General features: G+C 43.5%; 1 protein-coding gene across 8 annotated transcripts; it reads right to left on the reverse strand.

The window, feature by feature from the left end:
• Positions 1 to 997: 997 nt before the first annotated feature.
• On the reverse strand, positions 998 to 23,839 carry map7d3 (MAP7 domain containing 3). 8 transcript variants are annotated; one of them, XM_076104009.1, is made up of 20 exons: positions 23,711 to 23,839; positions 16,646 to 16,747; positions 16,232 to 16,312; positions 15,963 to 16,126; positions 15,695 to 15,806; positions 14,984 to 15,067; positions 14,307 to 14,414; positions 13,463 to 13,558; positions 12,982 to 13,080; positions 11,031 to 11,156; positions 9,163 to 9,278; positions 7,470 to 7,672; positions 7,106 to 7,326; positions 5,649 to 5,778; positions 5,253 to 5,538; positions 5,065 to 5,118; positions 4,907 to 4,988; positions 4,523 to 4,691; positions 4,082 to 4,374; positions 998 to 3,984 (listed from the first exon to the last, which is right to left on the reverse strand). In XM_076104009.1, exons 1-20 carry the CDS (start codon positions 23,754 to 23,756, stop codon positions 3,977 to 3,979), a joined length of 2,580 nt encoding a protein of 859 aa, XP_075960124.1. In that variant the 5' UTR covers positions 23,757 to 23,839; the 3' UTR covers positions 998 to 3,976. The 8 variants fall into 8 exon arrangements, with proteins under 8 accessions (XP_075960124.1, XP_075960123.1, XP_075960125.1 ...); XM_076104008.1 differs by having other exon boundaries at positions 9,163 to 9,302; XM_076104010.1 differs by lacking the exon at positions 16,232 to 16,312 and having other exon boundaries at positions 9,163 to 9,302.
• Positions 23,840 to 24,904: the final 1,065 nt, after the last annotated feature.

Consider the following 24,904-nt stretch of genomic DNA (forward strand, 5'->3'; position numbering starts at 1 on the left):
CTTTAATAACAAAATTAAATTATATGTTCGATGAATAAATCTATATAAAACAGTCTATGCTTGCATTCCTCTGCTTTAATGTGTTTTTATGTACCATCTGACTGTTTTTGTGTAAATGTATCAGGCTGAACACACATTTGCTGTCCTTTGTTTACATCTCCGGCTTCCACTAGTAACCCCGTGTTTAACGTCACATTGCTATCAATTGTGGGTAATTCCCTCAGGCAAAGTCTGCAGACATGCAGACCCAAGGAAAGTGTTCATAAAAGGCTCAAAATGTCTGTAAGAAAGCCCTCAAACACTGGACGATTTGATAGAGGGACAGCCCTAAACCCTGTAGTGGACTTTGCGGGAACGCGCATCAAAGTCTGAGTGGAGATTGGGGCCCGATCCCAATGTTGTCCTTCGATGCTATAATATATCCTTTACATTATACTAAACTATAACTTCTTTATGACTATTCCTGGCATTCTTTACTCAGACTGTTTAATTACTTTTTTTTGACATCATATACTATGATGACTATACTATTACCGTTTTCAACATGCTATATTTTGACTTTGTTTTTCGACAACATATGTTTTAGGACCGTTTGATTTTTCAGTCATACTGTACTATGAATTTTTATGACAAACTATACAATGACTTTTGAAATTAATTCTTATCACATAAACCTTTTAATTGTTTTTATGAGAAATTAAACTGACTTTTCAATAAAAATGTTAATCCATACTAACCTATGGCTTTTTTAATAAATGTTCATTAAATACTGAGACCTTTTTATACAATTGTTTTAATGACGTTTTTCATCACATACTATGACTTTTTTATGAAATGTATCATGACAGTGTACAATGGGTTTTAACATACATACTAACCATTGTTAATCTGTTACATACGTTTGAACTGCACTCGAGACTGAGTTAAGTTAAATGTAAAATGAGGAAGTGAAGGAAGTCTCTTATTTCTCTACAGCAAGAAAACATGGAAAAAGAGCATCTTTGCAAGACTTTATTTGTATTAACAGTTTGTATCATCTCAGTACACTTAAGATATATTTACAGTACACATTTTAAGCGTGGACAGGGCATTGTTAGGTCTGTAAATCCTCCAGAAAAATATTCACTTAGTCGCCCTGGTTGGATAGACTTGATTGTCGAGGCCGAGGTAAGGAAAAGCTTTCTTAGTTAACTGTGATACAATAAAAATACTAAATATCATTCTAAGGCACCGTTCTATCCTATTGTTAAAGACAAAGTTGAGGACTTAAAGCAGTCAGCTCTGCACTCGAGCCCTCGAAGATACAGCAGGATCTGGAAGAGACACAGTATCCGTTCAAGCAGCAGCTACAACAGCTACAGCAGCCCCCCCCCCCCCCCCCAGCAGGTGCTACTCGAGTGGAAAGATGAGTAGGAAGGGTTTGGGGGGAATTTGGATGTAGGCAAGTTTGGGATACTAATGGGACTTCTAAAACATCCGGTAAGGAACAAATGACTTCCTCTCTTCCAGAATATCACGCAACTCTCCTACGATTCTCTACAGTAAAATGACTCCTCAGAAACCATTCTTTAAACATAGCGAGTCATGTGTGACAGTGCAAAGAGTATCGTGTTCTCTAAATGAGTAATGAAGGAAAGCCAAAAGGCGGGCAGCTCTGAGAGACATGGTGAATAATGAAGGACGGTGTATGGAGTCTGTTACATTCTTTGAGCTTATTAATCAAAGCGAAGGTCGAAAGCTCCAAGACAGTCATGTACAAAGAGATTTTAGTTAGACAGCAGAGAACAAGGCAAAAATAAAAAGGTCCCTAAACCTCGTGCTCGGACTGTTCAAGCATCGGGTATTCAAGATTTAAATACAGTTCATGAAGAGCAGTCTGACCTGTGTCATATTTAGTTTGGTGCATGCGCCCCGCCTCATCCTACAAAGAATAGATAAAACCCCATCTGATATGCCAACCATAAGTATCCCCACCAACAGCATCCCCACAAACCCTGTGACACCATATAAAACCTATCTGAGGACATTAAAAGCGTTGTTAAGAGGCACAGCCATGACTTTGTTCATGGGTCAGACGTGTTGCTGAGGGCTGTAACAACTGGCCATCAAAATGTTAACGTGTTTAGTTTCTGTGAGGCAATATTCAGAATCAGGGCGTAGGTATATGGGGTTGAAAGCGCTCGAAAGCACGCACACGCACACACACACACACACACACACACACACACACACACACACACACACACACACACACACACACACACACACACACACACACACACACACACAATGTTGAGAAACGTTTAGTGGCCCATTTATTTTGCAGAGCTCATGTGGAAGAGGGCTTTATGTTAATTTTTCCAGGCTGCCCAAACGTAACCCGACAACCCCGTCACAGGGCACGAGTCGAACCGAAAGCTAACACAGTATAGCACGGTCACATACACAGAGACTTCAATTATCCACATCCTGACGCCACTTCATCCTAAACATGGCTTCTTTTGCCTAATACTGATTATATACACACACACACACACACACAATACAATGACACTTAAATATATGTAGAAATGTATTTTCATATGTAAACAAAACAAGCCAAATTTTATATTATAAAAAAAAGAAAGAATTGAAATGCATTTAGTCAGATGTAGCAGGTAGTGAGTTGAGAGTTTATGGGATAGTTAATGGGAAATAAATGTAACTGATGAAAGAGCCGCACGGAGAGAACGACGGCTGGAAACGTGCGCGTGGATGTGTCGGTAAAGCTTAAATTAAAACCAGATAATTGAAAATGTTTAGTTTCAGGCTAACCTTCATGTTCTGTTCAGTAACAAACACAGACCGCCTTAAGAAGTTCAGAAACAGCTGTGAATGACTTCACCTGTTAAGGTGGTATGTTGCAGTTATGGTGGTTCAAACAGGTGTGTGGTGCAGATGCAGTCAGTGGAGACATAAACTCTATATACATATGTAAAAACTTAACAAAACTTAAACGAGCCCTACGTGAACAAACTGCAGAAACTTCACTGAACATGTGAATTCACTGGTGTTGTGAAGGAATCTCAACACTCTTCAGCTTCAAATGTAACAGTTGGGAGTTGTGTTTCCGATACCCTCTAGTGGCCAAAGAAGCAAACGCATGGCGAGAGAAGCCGGGAGACGGAGAAATGGGTCTGAAGTTAAGTACGAATACAGAATCCACTCCCAAGCGTAAGCGCACGACAGAGGATTGCTAAACGGTGCGTGTATGAGCTTCAGCCCAATTCAGCATATGATGCACACTTTAAATTAGACGTTAGGGAACAAAATGCTAAGGCCATATTGCTGGATGCTGCTCAAAGCAGCCGGGTCAAGTAAATTTAGATGAATCACGTGCGAAACTTGGGACGCTCTCCTCACCGAACCCCAGACAGAACACAATGTATTAGAACGTTCCTTCCTTTAACTCGCGCTGCTCAATTCACACAGACAGATGTGCACGTGTCCTGGAATATTCTCATACAAGAGAAAACAAAAAAAGACTAAACATAGAACAATAATTACAATAACAAAGAAGCCAAAATTAATAAATTACATCAAATGCACCCCTGACAAAGACAGAACTCTTAAAAAACATCATCAAATTTTGGACACGAAACGGAAAAACAAAAAATGAACACAAGAGGAAGAGGAAAGAGACCTGAAGCAAGCATGTTGATGGAATATATGGAATTTCCCTGAAGCATAACTTTTTTTTATATATATATATATATATATATATAATTTATATATACGTTTCCTCATAATGTGGGGTGCAAATGTAGCACTTGGGGTGGTCTTTCCGCTTCACCTTGTGCTCCTCCTTCAGGAGGAGGAGGAGGAGAAAGAGGAGGAAGCTGTTGGGGACTGATACGGGACATCTTCTAAAGGAGCTCAGCTAGACAGGAACTTTACGAGTGCAACAGTAAGAGGCTTCTCAGCAACGGCTGCAGCATCAAATCTCTACAGAAACACAGGAGACATGAGTTACGGTCTTTAAGAAGATTATGTCAGAGAGTATACGTTCCAGTTCGGTGAATAAGTGTAAGTGTCTCCTCACCTGAAAGGGCTTCTATGGGTTGACTAGAGGAATGCAGGGTGTTGACGGGGGTTCCCTTGTCCTCGAAGGCTACCCTGGTCCCGTCTGAGCTCCCGTCACAGTTGATCAAGACCTGGTTACAGTCCTCCGCCTTGATGAGGGGCAGAGCCTTAGAGTGGACGTTGAGGTCAATGAGTTCCTCAAAGCTCCACTGGTTGGATTTCCCATTGAGACCCGAAACCAAGTCCACCTTGGCGGAGTCCTGCTCATTCAGGAACTCCGAGCCCTCGACGAGGCGGCTCTTAGGGACTGGACTGCAGAGGAGAGGGGAGGAAGGAAAGAGGTGAATGGTTAGGTAAGTGAATAAGAGATTTCTCTAAAAGGAAAAAGCTAACAATGTGTTCGTCCGTCTCAGCTCCAGGCCCAATCTTTCATACGTCGTTGTGGTTTCTCTCGTCATACCTTCCTGCCTGAGTCTCAGCTGTGCTTATGCCGTTGTTGTTCTCCTTGTCGTCCGTCTCTGGTTTCCCGTTCACGCTGCCCAGGGGCTCCTCTCTTTGTGCCTCCGGCTCACCAGAGGACAGACCACTCTCGTCTTTGTCGTCCTCCTCGGCGATGTCATCCGACTGGCCTACGACGTCAACGGAGGAAACGGAATTGAATGTCAAAAAAAAAGGTCACGTTGAGAATTTAGTAAACCCATGTATGTAAAGTGTATGCAAACGAAGACAGGGGGGACGACACACCTTTACTCTCTGTGACAAAGCAGCACATTCATAAATGCGGTGATGCATGACTCTTCTAAACCTGCCGTCTGTGTGAGAGCTAGAGGACGGGAACACTTACTCTCGGTTTCACAGTCCTCTCCTTCCTCTCCCTCCTCTCCCTCCTCTCCTTCCTCCTGTTTATCGTCATCTCCTGCATCGCCCTACGCAGGACACACAAACAACACGTTAACACACACACTCAGTGTCGACGATGAGGCTGAATGAATCGGCGCTCACCTTCATGTCACTTTGGTCCCCTTTTCTTGTTCTTTTCATTATTTCTTCAATTCTCTGAAATGGAAAAAAGCATTTCTTTTTTTTTAGATAATGTTTAGTTGAGATCTACACAATGAGGGAACACGAAAAGTGTTTATACGATCATTGAATAAATCACTTAAAGAGAAGATGCATCAGTCTGTCCGTACCTTCTTCCTCTCCATGCGTTCTTGCTGGTTCTGCTGCATGACGCGCTCTCTCTCCACACGGACTCTCTCTGCCTCCTCCAGGGCCTTGGCCTCAGCCTCCTCCCGTTCCTTCTGGAGCTCGGCCTGCTTCACCGCCTCCTCTTCGGCCATTCTCACCCGCTCCTCCTCCGCTAGGAGAGCATCTTCCTCGTCTTTGATTTTCCTCTCCTCTGCGAGCTTCTCCTCCTCCACCAAGCGCTTCAGTCGAGCCTCCTCCGCTAAACGCATCTCTTCCTCCTTTCTCAGCCTGGGATAGTAAAGGAACAGCCGTGAATGGCTTGAAGGCATACAAAATGACGACAGAATGGTAAAAGATTGTGTTTTTAAGATTCACTGAACAATTTAAAATAATCTTACTTCTCCTCTTCCTCCCTCTGTACCCTGAGCAGCTCCTCTCTCTCTTTCTGCTCTCGCATCAGTCGGCGGTTCTCCGCCAGAATCTTGGCTGCCTCGGCGGCCGTGTTGCTGCCCGTCGAGGCTTTAGGGTCTGACGGGTGGGAAGACAAATATCGAAAATCTCTTTAGCACTTTATGTCGCTCTTTCACCCATTTCTCAATGTAGTGCTGACCCGAGGCCACAGCATCTGGCCCACCATAGGACGCAGAGTGACTGATGACTGAGAGGAGAGGAAGCCAGACTGGAGGAGGTTAGTCGTGATAGAGGAGGACATGGGGCAGAATAACAAGCCTTTCACATGATCATCTCTGTGCTCTTTGAAAGAACACCGTGGGAATACAGTCACAGTTCAGCAATTATCCCGTTAATATCTCTGAGTGCATTAGTAAATGTTGCATATTGATGAGCAGGACTGCCACACATGAAAATATTGTGATTTCTGATTTTTGTCTCACAGTCAGACATTCATTTAGTTTTAATGAATCAAAAACATTACACAACTTATGAATTTACCTTTTCATACACACCTAAACTGTGCCACCTACATTTTATTTTTTACATCTTTCTAATGCACAGTTGCATAAAGTAATAAAGCATTACTGAGCTGTTTTATCTTGCAGATCATGCTTCTCTCCAGGAGGTGGCAGCAGCAACAATCCCGGGTCTGTAACAGGATGTGACTCCAGATGGAACTTAATATGTCTCCTGCTCCACTGAGATTTATTGCAACCTAAGCTGGCACGCAAACACATGCGCACACGCACATGCGCACACACACGCACACACAGGCGCACGCACGCATGCACACGTGTGTCAAATCAATGTGCTGCTGTGAGAGCGAGCGGTCTAAAGGGAATAAGGACTGATCATTTGTTTCTGGTTGCCATTAAGTGGCTAAGTTAGCTAAAATCACAAAAAAGACGATTTTGAAAATAAAATGAGAGCAATATTCTTATGTACAACATTATGTTTGGTTAAGCAAAGAAGATTGTTTCCTCCTTCTATTCCTTTTTTGCACTCCCTTAGTTCAGTATGTATAACAATGAGCACCCAATGTTCAAAGGTGATCCTGTGGATCAAGATGTGCTTCAGTAACAAGTCCACTAAGATATTACTTTGAGCTAAATAAGATAAGATAAGCTAGATAAGAGGAAATTGATGTCTAGCTGGGTCACTTCCCTCCATGAAACAGACGCCATGTCCCGATGATCTCGTGCAAACATCCTTGTTGCCAGAACAACAATCAGCCTTCACAAATATTGGTACTGACTTATTAAAATCTGTCAGCCTGCCTTTATATGGACCTGCTTTACATGTCTGTTTTACCATCATGAAAGACCTTCTATAGTGTCAGATATATTTGAATGAGGTGCAGTAAAACATGTATATTGTGGACTGTATTCTTATCATTGCTCACCATCTTTCTCTTTGGTCTTGTTGGAATCAGAGGACTGTGGAGACATAGCCTGGACAGGACACAGATCCTTGGACTTGGAGTCCCTCTTTCGCAAGGTGGGGGGCCCTGTTGGAGTGAGAGCTGGTTTCTGGATAGGTGGAGGTTTGGCCGGCGTAGGCTGGGGGGATGGGGGGCGTTGTTTCATTGCACCCGGTGAGGGTGGGCGTGTCCTGGAACTTTGCCTGTCAGAACAAAGTGTGAGTTGCGTCCATGTGTGTTTTAAAATTAAAGCAAAAATGAAAGGCTGCATTCAAACTCTTAAAACACTTGAAGCAAAATATCACTAAATCACTAAAGCTGTGTTGGATAAGACTTGTGGTCTTACTTGGGTACTGTTGGGGAGGGCGTCCTCTTTGGGGCTGGGTTGGGGGCTGGGGAGGGCGTCCTCTTCGGGGCTGGGTTGGGGGCTGGGGAGGGCGTCCTCTTCGGGGCTGGGTTGGGGGCGGGGGAGGGTGAACGGTTGCGTCCCAGGGTGGAAGATGGAGAGGAGGGACGTTGCCCTCCAGGTGATGTAAACTGCTTGTCCTTCTGTCGTCCCACAGAGAAGGGACAGACGTGAAGAAGTCAGTCATGACCATCACTGAACAAGGATCATGCTAGCAACTCCTTACAAACACCCGCAGCTATAATCATTGTTCATTTAAATATCACTGCATCAGAAATGGTTGTAAATCAAGTTGTACCGACATTAAAAAAGGGTCAGTTGGAGACGGAAAGGAAAAGCAGGACAGTGAACAGGCAATTGGTGTACAGTTTCACAACTGGGACAAGACATTCTTTTCCTGTTTATGTAAATATAGCATTGGAGCAATACAGTGTCTTTGTATGAAGGAGAGGTCCAGAAGTCACCTCAAAGACACTCACAGCAGTAACTTTACTATAGCCCCACTGAAGTGAGGCGGCTTAACGCATCCAACTTAAAAACACAATTTAATCAAAGTGTCTCGAGTGATAAGCTGTGAATTTCAATTATCTACAAAGAAATCTGTGCGAGTGGAGGAGAGAGGACAATGACATGGTGAGACTTTTTTGATGGCATTAGGCCCCAGGGTCAGGGTGGGTCGGACTATAATCAGGCCATTGTTGACCCCTTTGTCTCATGCTACGACAATGAAGGCCTTCAGGCCTTCAGTCATAGAGGACAGGCAGAGAGAGAGAGAGACAGAGAGAAAGAAATAGAGACAGAGAGAGAGAAAGACAGAGAGAGAGAGACAGAGTGAGAGAGAGACACTACAGGCCACCAAGTGAGAACATCCGAGACATCACTTATGAGTGTTAGCATGTTGGCGATGAATCAACAAGTTCATATTATGAGTGAACAGCAAAGGTCAGAGAACAGCCGGAGGAGCAACATTTCCCTCTGCTTAGCATCCTGCAGAAGTACTTTGACAGGCAAATAACCGGATATGTGCTTATAAATCTGTCCGTCTGGGTCTTTGGCGGCGTCTGCTTATTTCTCCGAGCGGCCATTTAAATGCAGGAAAGACTGAACTTGTTCTCACTAGTTAAGACGTCTGTGTGCCGTCAAATCATGCGTCCACTATTAAAATGTTTTTATAGTCCGTCCGTATTTTCTGAGTCAAATTCAAATACTTTCCCATGGAAATAAAACCAAACTTTAGCCAAAATTAAAAGGCAACATGGTTTTACAAACACAGCACGACATTATACATTTTACTGTGTAATCTCTGAATTCTGTTCCCTAACAGTTTCAAAAACAGTTTGATTTACAGTGTGGAACTTATTCCTGTAACCAGAATATCATTCTCATTGCTCCACACATCTCACTTAAATAATATTGTTACCAGTCTGTAGTTTGAAAATAGACAAGATTGGAAACTCTCATATACTCACATAGCCATATAATACATACTTATTAATGAGGATACAAAAACACAGCTTAAGGAGAAGGGCACAGGAATGACGTTCACTAAGCTTTCACTTATCATTAAGAGCATTACACACGTCTTCTTGTAAATGTCAGATTCTGGCCAGTGGTGTTGGTAGCGTTAACTCACCATTGAGGGGTCGAGGGCACCGTCGGCAGACACGGAGGTGGTCATGCCGCTCTTCTGTCGGTCGATGCTGCGGCTGCGCACAGGCCCCCGCGGTGGGACCAGGGGAGTGGCCGAAGCTGAGCGAGGACACAGGTGACACTCTGGTAAAGACACAGTCATCGCACGGCCATGGGAGCATAACCAACGGGAGGCGGGATAAGCGGCCGAGGTGGGCAGCAAAGCAAAGAAGAAAAGAAGAATAAAAGACAGTGGAGGGAAAAAGAGAGGGACAGAGGGAGAGAGGAAGGGAGGGCAGATGATGGGTGAAAGAAATGAAGGAGAGTGATTTGTAAGGGGACAAGAGCACAAAGAAAAGGCGAGTTGTTAGAAATAGCATTTTAGGCAGGCAACAGCTTGATTTCTGAAGCTTTGATTGAGCTGGAGATTACTGAAGACAAGAGGAGCAGAGAGCAACAATCTCACAAACAAACCCAGACACTCCACAGGTACCAAAGCTTCTGGACACAACATGAACACACAACCGAACACCAAGAACCACATCACACACTACACAAAACCTACCACAAACACCGAGACGGCAAACACATATCACACGGATGTATTAGTACACTAAACGCACAAAGAATGTTGATCGTGTTGTTTGTTGTGTTCAGTATCGGTAACTAAAAAAAGAGAATTTGCAATCTTTCTGTCCTTCCTGACATTATAAGTTAACTCTCCAGACTCTAGATTGGACATTGAATGCAACATCTGCTGTTGTTTCAGGACAAAACTGCCTCTGGCATAAGCATTGCTTTACAATATCTTAAGACTTCCACACACAAACAAATCTCAAATTGTAATCAGGACCACCGGATCCAAACTGTTGATGCTGAGCTGCTGTGTCGTGCAGCCTGTAGGCAGTACGGATAGTAAAGACTGTTGTCCAGTAGCTGTGTCAGATGGAGGGATTAGCCATGATAATCCTGAGACCTGAGGAACTCTCCCTGCCACTGCCTGCTCACAAATGGGTTTTTGTTATTCATTCGGACCACTGACCAGCTGACTGTGAAACGTATCCTGCCATGAGCTACCGCTGCTGCTGCGTCGTGTTTCTACTGGGGCCATACTTAGCAGAAGATCTATAGCCGCTAATGGGTTTGTAATGGCCGGTCAATAAACACACCACAACCTAAAACCAGCACGGGGAATACAGCTGCAGTCCTTACAGTATGCCGAGTCTCGGACTATTTATACCCATAATCTCTGCCTTAAATACCGTAGCCCAAAATCTAATGCCAGAATGGGGACATCCTGAGTTTGAATAGTGCGACATCGAGCCAATATATCCCACGGATATGCCAGTAATGGAGTCCCCCAGCACTCTGGTCTCACTACCAGAACACATGCAGTGGCACAACGGTCTCATTCTGACGTAACGAGAACCAACAGGTAAGCAGCTTAGAGCAAATCTCCCAGCATGGTCCCTGAGGCTCCTCAAACGCAGAGAAACGCTCCCGGCCAAGTCTGCCCCGCTCGGCTCGGCTCAGCTCAGCACACAACAGCCAATTGTGTAAGAATGCATGTGAGCTGGACCTGTGTGTGTGTGTGTGTCAATATTTACTGAGTAACTATGCTCTCTCACATGAGTGTACTTTGCTGTACTGTACATACATAACATAAAACAGCTGATCGTTACAATAGCCGCTTTTAAAGACTTTGGTAATTACATCACCACCGCCGCCGAGAGGCCACTGTTAACTTTGAGAGGATTGTTTCTAAAGCAGAAGGCCGCTGGGTTGACTTCTACTGATAAACCGAGGGAGAGTAGGGAGGACCGGGTTCTGTGTCTAGCCATCCTTCCTCTTTGTCGGGGTTTCAGAGGTTACCTGGAGCGTTTGTTCCTTCAGCTGACAGGGCGGCGGCGCTCTTGCTCCTAGCTAGTGAGGCCTGGGTGGGGCTGAGCAGGCGACTAAGAACCCCTCCGTCCACAGGGCCAGCCGGTGGCCTGCGAGCTACACGGCCCGAAAAGTCACCCGAAAAAAAAAACAGAGGAGAACAAAAGAGGCCAAGAAGGAAAGAGTGGATGAGAATGGGGGGTGAAGGCAAAACAGGGGGGGGGGGGGGCAATGAAGTTCAGAAAGGTCACCATGTGATTTAACCAACAGGAGAGAATCAACATCAACAAGCAAAGGTCACGTCTCAGTAATCTTACATGGGCTCCAACTGTCTGTAATCTGTTAACTTTCAGTGATGTTCAATAAAGTGAGGATCGTCGGTGAGAGACGGTAAGGAGAGGATGCCATGGAAAAGTGCTGAGACAGACCAAATACCGATTGTCTGGTAACTGAAGATCAGTTAGAACAGTGGTCAAAGTAGACAATAAGGTCAAATCAATGGTCCCTGGAGGTAGAGGGAGGTGTGCTGATGGGAAAAACAATCCATTAGTGACCGTCAAAGACGACAGAGGAGTACGATTGGGTAGGAAGATGAGAAGTGAAACAAAACTAAAAGTGACTGTGACCGGGCAATAGTTCTTCAGCTTCTGCTGTGCAAACTGCTCTATGATTAACATGAAGAAGGTGGCACATTTGATGAAAAAAAAAAACAAGGAGGCTGACTGCAATGGTGATGATATCATGAAAGCACCTATGGTGAAACAAAGATCTCTTGCTTCCATGAAATGAAAGAATTAACAATTCACCATTTAGTCCGTTGTTGCTATCTCAGCTACAAAGTGGAAATCACACCAGAAGAAGAGTTCAAGTGTTTCTGTAAATACTAGCTCTTCAAAAGGAGAGTACAGAGTCACACACTTCCCTTTGGAGCTGTTACTGAGAAGACATCTGTTGCAGACAGACTTGTTTGTTAGCTGCTGAGTGCTCACCCTTGGGGCATGGCGGCATGCTCTGCACCCAGGTATTAGGAACCTGGGGTATTCGTCTGAGTTACGGTTATAGTTGTGTTCTATTATTTAAGGTATTTTAGCTGATGGGACGTATTAAGTCAGTTTGAATGACGGTAGCTGTGTTGTATTATTGTCTACAGAAAAAACATGTATACCGAACAGGAACATTTTTACAGCCGATCTTCCGAACGAATGCCGACATCGCTACAGGACAAACAAAGCGTCGGTGGTTAACGGCGATACACAGACTGCAGGGAGGGGGTGTCGGTGCTCCGGGGGTGCTGTGGTGGGATGGCACTGCCACACACCACGCCGAAGCACGAGCCTAGTGACTTAATCAAGCTACGACGTCATCTTGGAAAGAGAAAACAATCAACACTTTGTGACAACAATACAATACACTGTGTTAGTGCAGACACGGCACACAACAAAACCATTCCTGGGTTGTCATTTGAAAAGAAAACAATAAAAAAAATAAATGGTTAAAACAAGATAAGCTGTCAGTGAGGAACATAGCACAGTGCAGGATCTGGTGGGTTAAGACAGCAGAAAGGTTAAGGCACACATGGAAGGAGCACAATGTTCCCAGTAAATCACAGACATATGACACGTTAGAGAGGCTTAGCGGCTGCCTGGGGGTAAGTCAGAGTGAGTGAGCAAGACTTAATTAGAAGGGAACGTAGACGGAAGGAACACATAGAAAGAAGAGTTGGCCGGTTTATAAACCCATATAGCTGATGACACTGAAATGAGCTCAAGCGTTTATCCCCGAAACCTCTTAGTCGCCGACAGAGTTGATGAGGTTTTAAAAGCCAATTCAGAATGAGCGAGCAGCTAACGTCATAGCAGCATGCTTGTTAATAACAACGGAGGCCTGAGTGATGCAGATAGAGGCATGACAACACAGATTGCCGATTGTTCATGCTAGCCACCTTGATCTTCCGTTGACGCCTTATCGGGCTTGGCCGGGGTGTGTGCTCTGCCCTCACTTACTCGTGAGTGGGAGGAACTTCTCTTCTTGACAGAACGGCCTACGGACATGAAAGTGGGAGTTACAGCCGAGCAGGCGCTGGAAAGGAGTCAACAAGGAATCCCCAAAGACAGTTTTACAAGTCATGTGCACTTCATTTGGCCTTATGCGAGTCACCAGGCCGGGGCAGACAGCAGCTGATGTGACGTGTAACAGACTAAGTACACAGAGGAGAGTTCCAACTGCCCAATCGGATAATAATCCAGGTAAACCATTAGCATGTACAAAGAAAAAATGCTATGTGGTTGTCATAGCTGAGACAGATCTTATCTTATAATGGAACTTGTTGAATATTTGCTCTACATCTGGTTTGCTAAACTGTGCACAGTACCCCATCTGTAATATGAAAGCATAGTGTGGGATGGAGAGCGGATCTTTGGCACCTGTCTGTTCCACCTGAAGCTTTTTGACGTCTTCCTTACTGGCCTGAGCAGCATTGTTAGGCAACCGATTACAAGACGAACTCCTCTGCTTAACACCTGAGAGACAACGATGAAACACCTCATGATGAATTTACAAGGCGCTCCTCTTCGATGAACGGTACAAAGTCTCTTTTTTAGAATATATTCATAGGCCTAGGAAAGGAAAAGCATGAATATTAAACATGTCGAGAGGAATAGAGCAATCAACCATATCAGAAAGAAGAAATGGCACTGGCAACCCATAGAAGCTGTGGAGAAATATGAATCAACCGATTGTGTTGATTAGTTTTTCATACGTCCTGTGAATCAAAATGCTTTTAATATTGTGACAAGCTTCTATTGCACTATGAGCAAATGTATAAACGAATCACTATGTGGTGCGTGGGACCTCTTGTGATTCTGAAAATGTAATCCAGTGCTTCATAGAGGTGCGCGGTGAATGGATTGAGAGGCCATGCTACTTCAGAATTAGCTGGAACCAGAGAGCTCAAGCACTTGTTACCAGTCTGTCAGCGCTCCAGTGAGTCTGCGTTTAAAGCCCTGGATGTGGAGAGCACAGAGGTCAGAGTTCACTCCGGGCTTAAGAGTTACAAGAGAAAGTAGGTTTACTCCAGATCATCTGGTTGGTCACCTGGTAGATCTCAGGACATTATTCATCAGAGTAACACATTTACCTGAATGATAATAGACTACGTCGGTTAAGAAACAGCACAGAAATCCAAGGAGGGTAGGAAGAAGGGAGGGGGAGAAGGAGCCTATGAGGAGGGGAGGAAGGGGGGGGGGGGAGGGAAGAGAGGAGACTTACGTTTGTCGGGAGATTTGATAAGGGTGGCAGAGGAGGTGGATAGGCGTTTGCTGATGCCAGCCTCGGACGGCTGTTTCAGGTTCATGGTGGACGTGGAGCGCTTGTCCACTGAGAGGGAGGAGGAGAGACAGACAGGGGAGGCGGGGTTTACACTGGAGCTTGGCCAATGGAGGAGGGCATTTGGGTGCACACAAGGGAGTACAAGGTTCTGCAAGATCCTAATATGTAAAGGGTTCATTTTCAACAAACCATAACAAAGTCGTTGTTTTAGAGGCAGGCACGGTGGTTAGTAAACAACAGAAGCTCATTTTTTGACCACTCCAGAGAGGAGAGCATCACCAACATCACATGATGCGTGCCAAAGAATCCAACGGTGATATAAGTCCTGTTTATTTCATGTGCCAGTCAATCGGCCTTCCATGCAAAATCGCCCATGTGACCCGGAAGTGCTCGACAGTGTGAGTGAGTGAACAACCTGAAGCTACACTTGCAGCTAGTCACCCAGCACAAGGCACGTTAAGAACATCGGCCCCATACGAACACTGTTAGTGAGAAGCTTCCAGTTAGACTGCAGGGGGGGGGGGGGGGGGGGGGGGAGCGTAGAAGGTGACCGAGCTATCTAGAGTGCCAGTGCCAGTCCATGCTACATTGGTGAGCAAATGATCAACAAACAAAACCTTGTCGACTCCTCAGTGGCTTTTCTGGCGAGGCAGGGGAGACAACTATAGTTACTGGAGACGAAGAGCCGGCATCAGAGTCTCCTGTGGGGAAAAGAGAGCTCCCAGAGAGGAGCGATAGAGTACAAGATGCTGAGAAACATCCTTCACACAAGCAGGGAGACAAGAGCCTGGCTGACACCCAGTCCCTACAGCAGTAAGTATGCTGACCTCAGTATTTAAAATCTATGCACCAAAGAATCACGACAGTCAGTTGGTGCCTCGACAATATAAACAACCTATAATTTAAATGACCCATGTATTTGTGGTTTATTGCTTGAGTGTCAAATAGTGGGAGTGATTGTACGAAGGGGTCAAGTGATCTCACATGTAGTGGTGAGAGAGCTCCACAGACTAGTAACAATTGACGTTTACATTGCAGCTTCATAACAAGGCTGAGCTCTTATGGCTGCCCCTGAAAATGACTTAAAGCAGCCGAAGTTCTCTCACGCGTAGCTCCCAAGCTTATAGCAGCTAGTTATCGTGGAGGAACACAATCACACTATATCTGTGAATAACAAAAACAGATGGAACTGCGCTTCCACCCGAATATGTATCAATACCGGCTTGAGTGTCATCTGGCAAAAATAGCTTCATATTGCTTTCATGTGCATTGTGGCTGGAACCACTTTCATGTCTTGTTTTGAAAAAAGGTGAAGAAGTGGCCTCTACCTGTCCGCCCATCTGAGTCTGTAGCCAGTCCTCCCCAGGACCATCGTTTCTGCCTCTGCTCCACTCGCTGACTCCGCTCTAACGTCCGCCGCATCATCGCCTCGTAGTGCTCCTGCAGCGTTACAGGGGCAGGCGTAGAGAGAAATGCAAGTCATTTAAAGCAGAGCGACACGTAAACCTGTGTTTCTATGTTAACTCAATTTGTTAAGTCAAGAGAGTCAAATCAATCAACCAACAGCTCTGAGGCTCTTGAGACTCCCTCCGTTACCTTTTCCTCTTCCTGTTTCTGTTTCCTCTTCTCCTCCACAGCCAGTCGCTTCTGCTCCTCCTTTCTTCGCTGGTCATCAACCTTTTTCTGACGCTCCTCCACTTGACGCTCCACTTGCACCTTGGCCTTGCGCTCCCGCTCCATGACCTGAGAGTCTTTCAAAACTGCAGGTGCAGAAAAACAACAACAAAAAAGTAACTTCTTAACATGTTGTCTTAAGCTCGGGCTACAATAACTTCACACAGAAGAAACTGGGACCACGCCCTTACCCTGTTGTCTCTCTGCCTCCTCCCGCCTCTCTTTTGCCACTCGCAGCCGGTCGTCTATTCTAAGAGCAGCACCGTCAATGACTGCAACACATGTGTACATGTGTATATGTGGTTAAAAGATATAACATATAAAGCAATGCTTATTCGGAGAACAAAAGGGGGGGGGGGGGGGGGGATTACAATGCAGGATAGTGTTACAAGAGCATGACGTGTGACCGTCATTGAAGAGCTTTGTCAATGGTTAGAGTAATAAGATGATGACTACGGATTACCTGCAGTAAGCTATACTGACAGGGTGGTGGAAGTGGATTGTCTTGCATCTAATGGTTCAGGTTACGGGAGACAATACAGCGGTGACAGGGCGGTATCAGTGGGAACCAGTCTGTTTCTGTGTCAAGGCGTGGTGTCGTTTACCTGGCCTACTCCCCTTAGGTTTAGCTGGTGCGTTGGTTGTAGGTCCGGGGCTGTTCCCTGACAGGCTGCGCCGCTCCTCGGCTTGTACTTGTGCAGCTGCAGCTGTATGTAGGAAAACACAGAGACACACACAGTTTACACACAACTAGAGTCACATCATGTCAGGACTGAGGAAGCAGGTTTATCAGATAATGTCTAGGAAACAGAATAGCTCTGGGTGATCCAAACCAATACAGTTTAAAAATCAGCTGTTTCTTCTCTGTGCTTTGTTTTCCATAGGAATGCTAGTTCAAGAGCGATCCAACACATTTGAAGCTACAGAACAATCCGGCTATTCAGCCGTCTGGCACAACCCATCCCTCATGGTCGACCCTGTAACCGACCATACACGGATTTCTGTGACCAGCTCACAGGGATGGGCTGCTGTGAGAGACGTGTCTGGAATCGAACCCTTGTCAGCTTCCCGGTAAACTTTAAGCCCGCGAGTGGACACCATTCTACAAAACTATTCCATAAAACATTTTAAAAATCAATACGGGATACATTTCCAAGTCATCCTGTGCTTGCAGCAAACTGATTTGCTTTCTAATTCGGGGTTGTGATTTCTAAGCAGCACAGAGAGAAGATGTCAGTGTGCTGCATGCAACAGCTTACATTTTGTTGCAGGAGTTTACAAAACCTTTAAAGTAGCAAATACTTCAACTCTCCCACCGGGACTACCACAGGGTTAAAAGCACTTTCTTCAGTAAAAACTACAGTTTTAATGGGAAAGTCGTGGTTAGGAGATACAGGGGCAGAAAGGAAGGAAACGGTGAGGACATGATCGAGCCTTTTCTCTGCTCTATTTCCTTCTGTGTCGATGTGTATTCAGCATCGCAGAAGTGCTGACAAAGCGGCAAACCGATGGTCAGTCATGGGACGTTCGCATTACTGATGAACACTTCCAACTGTGTTCTGTGAGTCTCACAATGTCTCCTTCACTAACTCAACTAGTTCCTACTGTTGCCATAATCATTCAAACTAATTCATGCAATTTGAATAATCAACTTTCTGGCAAAATTGCTGTTATCATCATTTTTTTTTACTTATGTAACCCTGTCTCTTTAAAAAGGCCAAACTGTTTATTTAAACGTTTTAGGATATTTATGGTTCAATAAATCACATGTACGTCTCTATGCACAAATTTTGTTCTTCTCGTGATTTATAGACGTTCTGAAACACTGCTTTACACTACTACCACCAAATGTTGTGGTGATAAAGTGAAAATGCGTGGACAAAGGAAATCCATTGTTGACCAAATATATTGAAATCAACAATGCTTCTTCTCCCTCATCTGTCAGAGGGGAGACAAGATAAGAAATGTCCACTGCGTGTGGCATGATGTGCTGAGTCATGATCATGTGCGTGTGTAATATTGTCACCTCACCCACCGCTAATTATAAAAAGACATCAACATGCTGCTGCTGCTGCTGCTTCACATCAAACACTGCACCAGCGAATCACAGAAGGCTTCTCGTGATAAAGCAGCTGTAGAAGTGCCGCCTTACAGACATTTCACTCAAAAGAAGCAGCCACAGTGAACCGAAATGGTTTCGTGATGAACGTCATCGAAGCAGGAAATGCCTTTTACCGTGTGGAAAACATCCGTGCTGTGCCCACCGCAGGCACCGATCACGGCGTGCAAGTCTTATCAGTATGGAAATTGACTCTACGCTCATCTACCTTTACTCTGTGGAAACCAGAGGAGGACAAAGGGCCGTTCTCACGTGAACGGGACACCGACAAATAAGGAGAGATAACACTTGTTCACTATTGAATATGCTTTGTTTGCACCATTCGACCAAAGGAAGACCTATCTGTGCAGACATGGAGAACTGAGAAACATGGCCGGGCATCCGGACTGATTACATAACTCACACACAGAGCTGGGCGGTCTTAATATAGGTCATTACTTATATACTGTATGTCACCATAAAGCATGTTTTCTGGTAATTTAATTAATAAAAGGTCTATATGAAATAGGTAACGCCTATTTTTGTATACTCCTGAGTAAGACTTACATACTTGACGAACGTAAACTATGGAGGGTTTTCTAATCTAACTAAAAACGTAAGTGAGAAAGGAACAGAATTACATGCGTGCAAAAATAAATACCAGTAATGTGATTAAGACGACACTTTGATTTAACTACACTGAGGTGTTCCCATACGCTGAATTCTTATCAATTCACATTTTCTGCAGATTTTGAGTCGTAGTGTAGCATGCGCTTGTTAGTATCAATCTAAAGGAAGCAGACTTATTGTGCACCGTGATTGACGACGATTAATTATCATATTGAGTTATTGCCCAGCCGTACTCTCATAGAGAACAATCATCCTGAAGTAGCTGTAGTAATCACACACATCGAGTATGTGTATTCTGCAGCAGCATTGATGCTCTCAAGTCAAGCAGTAGCTTATGAGGGTTCGAAGTGTGCTGCTAAAGTAGACAGTACCTGTCACTTCACTTTAGATATAAGACTCCCTATTTCAACCCCACTGATGACTTGGATAAACGTGGGTAAAGTAACAAAAACATGAATCAAAAACAGAAAGAGAAAGCACATTTATCTCTACTAAAGAAAAGGAAGCTCAGCATGGATGACGAGCTTCTTAATCGTGCTTAGGCCTGTATGAAGGTAGGCATGGAGTCTGAAGTGAGATGATTCATATCTAAACAGAGAGAACACATCGGAACGCTTTGAAAGGTTAATGCGTCACCTTACATGCAACAATTACTGAGTGTGGGCTGTAAAATATAAAGTATATCAACAGTAACACCGTGTGAATGACATGATGATGCAGATTTAGGATAATATCTGTGAAGGAGCCGCTCAAAACGTATCCACTTGCACTGAATAAAAGAATGTACACGATGTAGTTGTGAGACTAAATGCTACGTTTCGATAGCACACCCTCTGAGTGCACGACGGGACTTCATTCTGCATTCTCTGGTCTTTAAAAGGGAAGTAAAAGCAGACAGGAAAGCAAAGCGGCTGAGTAGGTAACAAACATCAAGCTAAAACTTAACACAACATCCAGTTATACAAGGCCTTCTGTTACATTGATGCTCGTAAGATTGTATTGAATTTCTGGGTGCCACAAACCGCAGCGGATGTACCTACTCACTGAACTCACTGTTCAACATGAAGAGTGAGTCAGACTCACACATTCATGCTTTGATTGAAGACCTTAAATGAGAGCGCCAGGTGTGCTCATAGAAATGAGAAAGAGACGATAAGAGGAGGAGAGCTGAGTCATCAATCCATCCCTATGGAGATTTGCACACATTAACATAAATCATTGCCGCTGCACTGATAGCTTCAGCTAAACTGTTATTAACCGGGCCTCCAACTATACCACGGCTTGATCAATGGTCAATGATCAATCACTTGTTCAGGTAGCTTGTTGGAGACGGTTAAAGATCCAGTCTGCAGTGGGCGTACCTAAAATACGATGCTTTATCATGTGGTTTAATGTGACGTATTTCAGTCTGTGGTCTGTAGTCCGGCTGCCTGGTAATGCCGTGACATACGAAGCTCTAGCGTAGACTACTCTTTTGAATGCCGGTAGATCTTTTCCTATATTTCTGCTATTCACTTCTCTCATGCACGCGCTCTTATCATGTCCTTGCCGTCATTGTTTGGGGCTGTCGATCACGATATCAGCTGTTCTCATCAGCAGGTCTCTTCTATCTAATAGCACAGTGACACACCTACATTGTTAGCATATCATCTTGCTGCTGTGTCTTATTAAATATGATTGTGTCTATGCCTTTACTACATATATGTGGCTTTTACACGCGCCCCTCCACCTCCACATCACCGCCCAGTCAGAGGATAATCAGCTTCATCATTTCATCAGCCACCACCACCAGTGTCTGGACTCAGATTACAGCATCATCCAGTAGTTTCAGGAGTAGAAACAACTCAAAAGAACAAAGGAAAACCATTCAGAGTGCAGCACGTATACATATAAATATGGATGTGGTCCAACCTTCAGGCTGCTGATTGTAATGGGGGCAGTAAAGACAACCAGGGGGGGGGGGGGGGGCTGGTGGAGGCCGAGAAAAACACTTAACAGGAAACAGGCCAACCTGTATTACATCATAACTCTTCTAGCTGAATGCTAACACTGATCAAATGCTAGTTCTCTAAATGACAAGCATCTTTAGACGATGTGGGGAAGCAAGAGTGGGTTAGTACTCTCTTTTTTTTTGTCCCTCCTTCCAACTGCAGCCGTTAACGATCTCAGCTTCTTGGTACAATTAAGTAGCTTGTAGCACAGGAAGTGTCTGCGCTGCTTAATGAAGGGTGGACAACCGTAAGCCACCGAGTACTAAAAGCACATCGGGATCTTTAACTCCATCCAAACACAACGGGTTAATTCACTGACGAAAACATCTTAAAACAAACAACTTGTACTTTGTTAATATTGTCAAACAATCAGTGAACCCGTCTTGTGTTTTCAATTAAAACATCAACCTTCTTGGCCATTTATGTCACACAGAGCTTCCCATTGCCGGCTCAAGACTTCTGGTCCTCAGATAACACTGCTGGTGCACGCTCACACATGTGTGCACACACACACACACACCAGATCTTCTATGGGATTACTCGGGACATGTTCATGCAAAGTTAAGCCTTGGCTATTTGCAGTGCTGCTAGGATAACGATGACACATCCCAGTTTCCTCGGGAGTCTCTTCTTCCAGGTGGACCATATTCTCTTAGATCGGCATTAAAAGGATCTGATCATATCCAAATGCATTATTAGTTATTACGATCAATCCAGTTATTGCTGGGCTCTTTAACTCATTTCTTTATGATAAGGCATTGGGGGCTAAAACAGAGTACTTACAGTCTTTATAGTATTAAGTTAGTTGTATTAAGTAATATACAAAGTATTTGCTCAACTCTCTTTATGAACACTGCAGACACTATACTACAAAAGTTATCAATAAATTACAAGTACTCTGGACTTACTAGCTACACGACAAAAAGCAGAACGTAATTAAACTTTATTAGTCTATTACACCTGTAATTATTTAACTAAACTTATCGTTAGTGTGTTCCAGTGGTATGTAGTTGTTTACAGTCTGCCAACATCAACAAGAGCAATCGACTTTCAATAATTGGACAATTTGTAATCGTTTTTCATTGAGAATTTATCCTCAAACCCCAAATCTCTAGACTAAGTTGGCATCAACTGATGCCTCGACCAGACTATCCTGACGATGGTCTGACCTTAGTCTATACAAATGAACATGTTTTGCTATTCAAATATTTCGATGTGTGTGTGTGTGTGTGTGTGTGTGTACACTTATACTGTAACACGTCCTGTTAAAAAAGGTTGAAGATAGACAGACGTGGGACATTAGTGGAGCAATGCTAAGTGGATCCAAGAAGCTACAGCACACGCTGGAATTGAGGCCGGTCCATTTCCTCGTTTGGTTAAATACGACCAGTTCAGAAATACTTGTCGTGCTTTTAATGCTGCAGCAGCAGCAGCATGCGCTGAGCCAGGATCAGGGTAACCTTGCAGTAGTGTGATCTCCCTCCGTAATAGCAGGGAACATTTTATCCTTGCTCACATTCTTGTGGAAACGATCGTGCACATGAACCAGATTCCTTACATTGTTTTATTATTATTGTCAGTCCTCTGCTTCGGCTGAAGGCCGAGCGAACTGACATCCAGGAGTCCTACATTTCACATCATTTGAGATGTTGTGGATATTTTCATAAAACCGCAGAATTGGGTTGATGTAAATTCCAGATTGAGAAGACTGAATGGAAAAGTTAAGGGAAAGAGGAAGAATACGGACTAGTCCAGTTATGGCCAGGAGTAAAACATGCCTACACCCACACTGGGTATGCAGAGAACTCCCTCTTACCCTGAAACACTAAAAAAAAAAACATCAGCCCAACTGCAGCTCGAGTCATAACAAACTGTGCATTCATGCCCACAGATGCAGTCACAGTAAACATCCATGTCTACGTCTGGAGGGGGCCAGCTGAGGCGTGGATGAGAAGCATTGATACAGACTTTGCTGCTGCAGATGGCACATATATATAGACCCACATGACATTGGGCTACTGGACCAACCAAAACTCCTTTATCACTTCATCAAGATGCAACTATGCAGCCTCATTCTCTTATCAGAGCAGTGTGTCTGACGGCGTCTGACACTCCAGCTTTATCTCAGATTCAGGTCAGACATTGTTGTAGTTCCCCTCCCTGGAGAGAGGAGGGGGTTGTGCCATATGTCAACAAATAAGCATAACTCTCCAATAGGATGCAGAGGAGAAACGACCACTTCTGTAGAAGATAAGAGGAGTTTTTAGGGGCAGGAAGTACTGTGAACCCTGCTGGTGTGTGGCTGGACTAAGAGCTGTCTGTCGGTTTGAACTCGTGCACTGAAAGGCGCTTCCTGAACTCTTCCTGATCGGGATAGCAGATGATCACTTTTGACAATAATCCCCAAGTGATGAGCAACGTTATCTAAGCTACTGACTGAATACCACTTACAACGCAGTTAGCTTCGTCTACCGCGCAGTTAGACGTTTGTCAATCCGGTCTAATATATTCACACACCAGTACTTTGAAAGGAAACGTGATTATTAAATTGTGCACAAGTAAAGCTAAAGTGAGCTTGGCGCGTTAAGGCCAACCCAAACGTTGAAGTCGTGATATGTCAACCGGCTCTTAGGCTACCAAACATCACGCTACAACTTCAGCTAACGTTAACCACAAGTACTTTAAGTCGAAAGCTCTTTCTACGTAACTTATCGATATAACGTAAGATATCTGCTCGGGAAGAAGTTGCATATTTTTCCGCATCCATTGTCAGCATGTAAACCGGGACAGCGAGCTAACGTGACTAGCCCAGACAAGCTCTCCGCGTTACGACGCGTTCAAATCACCCGGTTTAGCGGCGGCAGTTGCTGGTAAACGTTAAAAAGTGATGACTGCATATTAAGACACAACTGGGTGAAAAAATAACCAACGACTGACAAGATGTTTCTTACCCATTTGGGCTCGCAAGCCTTTGAGAGTCGTAGCACCCTCCGCCATTTCTATGAAGTTTTCCTTCTCTGTATTTTTTTTCTAAAGCGCGTAACACCTCGCAGCCGGACTCGGACCTCACGGGGACGTGGATATCAAAGATGGCGGTGAGAGGTGAAGAGGTGTCACTCTCACTCTTTCCCGGAAACCGACAGAACGCGGACGAACCAAGAAAAGCCTTTAAAATGCTGCTGTGTGAATGGAAAGTTTTCTCTGGAAGCCCATTTCCGGAAGCAAAAAATAAAATAAAAATCACTAAAAAAAAATAAAATTAAATAAAAAAATTGAATTAAATAAAAATCACTACAAAAACATAAAATAAAATAAAAATCACTACAAAAAAAAAAAATCACTACAAAAAATGAAATTAAATTAAAAAATTAAATTAAATAAAAATCACTACAAAAAAATGAAATTAAATTAAAAAAATTAATTAAATAAAAATCACTACAAAAACATAAAATAAAATAAAAATCACTACAAAAAAAAAAAATCACTACAAAAAATGAAATTAAATAAAAAATAAATAAATAAATAAAAATCACTACAAAAAATAAAATTTAATAAAAAAATTTAATTTAATAAAAATCACTAGAAAAACATAAAATTAAAGAAAAATCACTACAAAAAAAAAAAAAAATCACTACAGTTTACAAAAAAATAAATGATGAGATAGAAAGTCGGTTTTATTATTTCTACTCCAGAGCTGCTTCTTGCTGAAAATCCTTAGGGTGCGTTTGCTCTGTACAATCCCATGTGAAACAGCAAGCAATTGAAGTGTAGTAAAGCACGTTTAAAGTAGTCTTCAATGGACTCACAATCCATTTATGTCAAATGTAGGGTAACCTTAGTCAAAGAGCTATTTCTATGACTGTTGTGTTAAAGTATTTTTACAATTTCGACTTTCTATCTCATAATTTCTCTTTTTTTTTTCTTCTTCTTGTATTTTGTTTTTTTGTAAATTTAAAAATTGATGTAGTGATATTTCTATTCATTTTTTGCGGTCAGAAATGGTCTTCCATAGTTTTCAGATATTTTTCAGCTGCAGATACATTATATTTAGAAACTTTTAAAAAATCCTTATCAAAGGCAATTCCCTATTATTTAAATACAGAATAACCAGTATTTAAATGTCAGTTTCTCACTTCTTACTGTTA

The sequence above is a fragment of the Anarhichas minor genome, unplaced genomic scaffold (assembly GCF_050575085.1).
Source record: "Anarhichas minor isolate MPS153535 unplaced genomic scaffold, ASM5057508v1 ptg000028l, whole genome shotgun sequence".
Classification (NCBI taxonomy): domain Eukaryota; kingdom Metazoa; phylum Chordata; class Actinopteri; order Perciformes; family Anarhichadidae; genus Anarhichas; species Anarhichas minor.

What these genes read in the sequence shown, in the direction of transcription:
- map7d3 (XM_076104008.1), bottom strand. Translation starts at nt 23,756, where the DNA reads ATGGCGGAGGGTGCTACGACTCTCAAAGGCTTGCGAGCCCAAATGG. An exon ending in ACCTAAGGGGAGTAGGCCAG is followed by an intron (nt 16,313 to 16,645) that starts GTAAACGACACC and finishes CATGTGTTGCAG; the next exon opens with TCATTGACGGTGCTGCTCTT. An exon ending in AGAAACAGGAAGAGGAAAAG is followed by an intron (nt 15,807 to 15,962) that starts GTAACGGAGGGA and finishes GTAACGCTGCAG; the next exon opens with GAGCACTACGAGGCGATGAT.